Genomic DNA, 5,248 nt, shown 5'->3' with positions numbered 1-5,248 from the left:
ACCAAAATCATGTAACCGAGGGATTTTATCGTTGCCGATCGCAGCCTCAATAAACTATATACTTGATAGATTTATTTTCTACAATTATATTTGATATATTTTATTTTAAATCATATTAGAGAAAATATTATGCTATATTAAAATTTGCAGAAGCTCTATTACTCCAGTTAGTTTGCCCCAACGGTGATGGCGTCAAAAGGTTCAACACCTCCGTATCCCAGTGCTGCTAGAATCGCCGATTCTCAGTGTTTTCCGCAATACACCGCTTCTCTCAAATGTCAGTACTCATGTTGCTCTCCTCCTTCATCCTTTACATTTTTTTCCTTTTCACTTTTACTTTTCAAATTGATCAGGCTACGGTTTCTGATGATTGATGTTCTAATTGAATTTGAAATGGCCGTATTATCTTTTGGATATAAGTGCGTAATTTCTGTACCTCAAATATATATGTATTTTTAAAATAATTTAGGTATTACCGTTTTGGTGATTTCAATTGGGAATTAGTGGATTCAGTCAAGTGGAAATCAAGTAGTTATCTTTTCAAAAATGAAAGAAGGAAAAAGATGTAAAAGAAGGAACCTGGGTAAGAACATTCAGTTTAGTTGACATGGTGGATGAAATGGAAAATTAAATATTGTTGAAAATAAACTTGATCTCCATCAGCATGATTTATGATCCTCTTAACTATTCCTCTGTGTAATAAATAGGCTTCATTTTTTCTATGCTAAATATTTTGTATGACCATACCGCAGATTATAAAATTTATTTGCTTAGCTATATTGGTTTTTGTTCTTTTATAATATTATTCTAGAATAAGATTTTGGGCCTTCCTAATGTATTAGGTTGTGTTCTCGAACTTTCATATCATACTCTTTATTGTAGTGAGTGCCTTCTTCTGATTGATGGTTGAATTAAGCATAAATGTTGAGTAAATGTTGGACCATGGCAACTGTTGATGGTATACCTAAGGAGTGACAGTTCATAGTTATATGATTATTTTGAATGTTGCACATTTCCTTTATGGGATCATATTGACCTTGAGCTATTCAGCCAATTATCAGTGTATCTTACACTCTTTTTAAACCTTTCCAGGTTTAGAAAAATTTAATTCTGATAAGAGTAAATGTCAAGAACATTTTGATGTTTACAAGGAGTGCAAGAAAAAAGAGGTAACAGAAGTTATAGCATCTTGTTTTTTGTATTGTTTTACATTTTTCAATATTTTGAAAGTGTTTATATGGATCCTAGGAGGATTAAGTGTTTCAAATGAACTGTGTATCTCTGCCTGAAATGGGATGCTGGTATACATAACAAGGAGTCTGTCATGTTTGCTGAGCATATTTAGTTTTCTGTCAGCACAGAATTCTTCAGCCGTTAAGCATAATTTCTCCTTCCTTTGTCCATGTTCTCTCTTTCTCCACACTTCCTTCAGAATGTTTACTGGGACATAAATATTTGTAGGTTCCCTCAGAAACACGGGAAGAAAATTAGTTTTCATGGTAACATAGCTTTACAACAACCTGGCTGAGCTAGTTACCTAAAGTTCAATCAGTCAATCTTTACATCAAATGGGCAATTAGCAGCGGAGCCTTGTCAGATCAAATTATGAAACTAATGACATTACATATATATAATACAAAAAGAGGTTTTGAAAACATCATGTTATTCAATGCTTGTGATTTTAAATCACATGTTATAGTTTTTCACCAAATCTCTTATTATTTGAATCATAATAACCTCATCTAGCTTTGCAAACATTTATGATTTAATATTTGTTATTGGTTGAGTTGGGTCATTATTGTTTTCACTGATTCATTGTTTTAATGTGATTGTTGAAATCAGTTTTAACATGGAAATATGTATATTGGGTCTGGTTACTATGATTAATCTTTAGTGGGAATAGATTGTAACAAGGTATTTTAGGGAACTTGGTGTATGAAAATAATGCTTTGGTGGCTAAATATGTTACTATAGAGTGTAATTCTCTATGGCGCTAGGTAGTCCTTAATAAACATGATTTCTATCACAATTAGCAGGAAAATTATTAAGGTTTTGCTTCTTCTAAACTAAATCTTATGGGGTTTGGTAATCTGCAGCAAACATGATTTTGATAAAAATGAGTACAAAACTTACCTCTTAAGTTTATGCCTCTTTTAAACACGGTTGTAAATACAATACATTGAACAAATAGTGCAATAAACACTGGTGTAAATACAATCCATTGCTACCTTTGTGACTGTTCGTCAACCTAAATAGGCAGCTCCGAACTGATGGAATACAAGTTTTTTTTTTTTTTTTTTTTTTTTTTTTTTTTTTTTTATAGTTATATGTGTGATTACATACCTGCTATTATGATCATATACTGAGAGGGTTTGGGTACACTGTTTCATGCATGTCATGTTGGGTTATAAACCAACGTTTTGAAGGTTCTAAGCAACATTTTACAACATACCTCTTGTGCTATACATGCACGTTGTGAGACTTCACATGCAGGGCTAGGGGTACGGGTGATGTGTGTGTGTGTCTTGCATTTTGACATTGAGGTACATTGAGATTTGCATTTCCATGTCAAGGTTCGTGGACTTCTGAGTTTCACTTCACGAGAAACTATAAGGGTTGTATGGTGTATTGCTATAGTAATGCTATGTTTTTTGGTTCATAGATCATGGACATCTAGGTTCTCCTCCAAGAAGGGGGGTATGGTTTCTTGACGGGCTTCTTGCACGTTGCGGGTTGGTTGGATAGCAACCAGAATGTATGATGTTTGAAACTAGGTTAGCATGCTTAGAATACCATGATGGTTGTGTAATGGGTTGGGGTTGCATGGACATCCTAAAAGGTTTTGCCTGGGTTGAAAGGTTAGGATGCTGTTAAACTATATCGGGTGAGGGACATTAATAATTTACTATGCTATTAGATGCCATGATGACTTGCTTTGCATGGGGGAGGTGTGTTAGTGGTTGTAAACAAATGCACCAAGAGAGGCATGAACAGTTAGAGTTTGGGGGATGCAGGATAGAAGTGTGAAAAGCTGAAAGGTGTGTATAGGAGTGATATGTTGGTGTGAGTGGAGTTGGAGCAGTGGTGAACAAAAAGAAAGTTGATCTCGTTGGTCTACTTCTTTGGTGGTGCAGGCTAATGGAAAAGGAAACGCTGAAACTTGGCCATTGTTAAGAAGTGGACTTTAAGCCTAACTCAACCCCACAAAACCAGATTGTAAGGTGAGGTTTGTACCCACATATATATTCTAAATTTCCCTTATCTCTAGTCGATTTGGGACTTCCAACACACCCCCCTCACACCGAGGTATATACATCTCGAGCGTGAGACTAGACATTAATGGGTAGTCCGATAACGGCCGATAACAGGTGGAACAACATGCCCAACAAACAACAAATATTGCTAGAATAGGCTTTAACCATAGCTCTGATATCATGTTAAGAAGTGGACTTTAAGCCTAACTCAACTCCATAAAACCTGCTTGTAAGATGAGGTTTGCATCCACTTATATATTCTAAATTGGCCTTATCTCTAGTCGATGTGAGACTTCCAGTAACCATGTTACGGTGCAGAGGATTTGGGAGAATAGTTGTCCAGACTAGGCATGCGGAGGGACTTTTAAGATAGACAGAGATATTCTACAAAGAGTGGGCTAATGAAGTAGAAGTATATGATGCATGGTTTGACATTTAAAATTATGTGTTTCATGTGCAGCGGGGCTTTGGGCATTAAAATGGGAGGAACTCACGTGCACAATGGTTAATAATGGAAGTAAAAGTCTCACATGCAATCCGGGTGTATGGTTCTTTATATGTGTATCACATGCACACAATATATACTTTATGTAGGTGAGTGTAGGATAAAAATGGTGGGGTTATGTAGGTGTGGAGATAATATTCTTTTCATTGAGTATTTAGGAAAGAAAATTGTGAGTTGCATGATTGTGAGAGTCACATAAAAAGTTATGTTGGCTTTCTTAAATATAGACAAAGGTCAATAAGAAGTTTGTGGTGTGGGGACACTAGGAATTCATGGGGATACATTGTCTAGGTGGGCCAATGCAAAGGGATGATGTTGTTATTTTAGTATTAGGAACGTAATGCAGAGAGATGGGTGGTGGTGTGAATAAAGAAAGGAAATTGGTGGACCCACATGGGGTCCATTTTGAAAGGTGGATGAGTTTTTTCATCTTTTGGTGTGTGTATGTAGAAAAAAAAGGGGGTGTGGTTAGTGCATTGTTGACTTATTCATGTGTTTTAGTTGACTTTGTACTTTTGTGGTATGTATTGTATTTAATGTCTTAGAATGCCATTATGCTGGAAAATGCTTGTATGTAGTTATGAGATGTGTGGTAATTGTTTTCCGTGATCATTGTTTAGTTTACGAGAGTGTCACAATATTGAACTAAGCATGGGAAGGGGTGGTGTTTATGTCTGAGTATGTCTTTTGTTTATACATCCTTAATCTCTGTTGGTACCTTTCCTCTTGCGAGAGGGTAGAATGGTGGATCTTTTCATCTTTAAGAGGCGATGAAAGAGATGAGTCTCTTCGTCCATGAAGGCTGATGGAGGAGACTGGGATTCGAGTGCTGCTCTTTCCTCTTTTGAGGGCGTAGAAAGGGATGAATGTCTCGTCCGTAGGGTTCTAGCTGATGTTGAGTTTAGTGTTGATGGAGTAGCTTGGAGTTTTTACTCATAAGCCTTGAGGAGTAGGGGAGATAGGTCCGAAGTTGCGGTGGAAGACCACTCGAATCGTCTTGTTTTGGTAAATAGGAATGTTGTGGTGAAATATAGAAGTTGACATACGGTTATAAAGATGGTTGGTATTGGCATGGGTTGTCTTTAATTGGCAGGTGGTGTAGAGCAAGAGGGTTGATTATTGTTAGATATTGTGTTTATTTCATTTACATGTTCATTTGTATTTGGGCTTAGCCCACACTCTTATTATTATAAATACATTACCCTATGTGTATACAAAGACACATAAGGGAGATTTCCCTCATCTCTTTTACTATTTCATATGGTATCGAGAGCTTAGGTTCTATTCCAGTCGTCTCCGGTGCTCATCTCTGTCGCAACTGCCGTCGTAGCCACCGTCGCCGTCGTCGCCACCGTCGCCGGCGCCGTCGCCGGAGTTTCAGAATCGACCGGCGACCACTCCATCTGGATCGTCTCGGCCGGGCGACCACCGTGGTCCAAAGATCGCGGTGATCGGAGCTCTCACGCGCCTCCACGCGCCGCCGCAAAGT

General features: G+C 37.5%; 1 protein-coding gene across 1 annotated transcript in view; it reads left to right on the top strand.

Annotated features, from left to right (window-relative positions):
- LOC106779487 (cytochrome c oxidase-assembly factor COX23, mitochondrial) overlaps window positions 1–5,248 on the top strand; it is a 13,107-nt gene continuing 7,859 nt past the window's right edge. Inside the window, exons 1-2 of the mRNA XM_014667600.2 lie at window positions 1–277; window positions 1,093–1,169. Of these exons, the coding sequence (XP_014523086.1) occupies window positions 187–277; window positions 1,093–1,169 (168 nt within the window). The 5' untranslated portion in view covers window positions 1–186. The remainder of the gene's footprint in view (window positions 278–1,092; window positions 1,170–5,248) is intronic.

The sequence above is a fragment of the Vigna radiata genome, unplaced genomic scaffold, assembly GCF_000741045.1.
Source record: "Vigna radiata var. radiata cultivar VC1973A unplaced genomic scaffold, Vradiata_ver6 scaffold_282, whole genome shotgun sequence".
NCBI classification, from domain to species: domain Eukaryota; kingdom Viridiplantae; phylum Streptophyta; class Magnoliopsida; order Fabales; family Fabaceae; genus Vigna; species Vigna radiata.
This window is presented reverse-complemented; position numbering and strand designations above follow the sequence as displayed.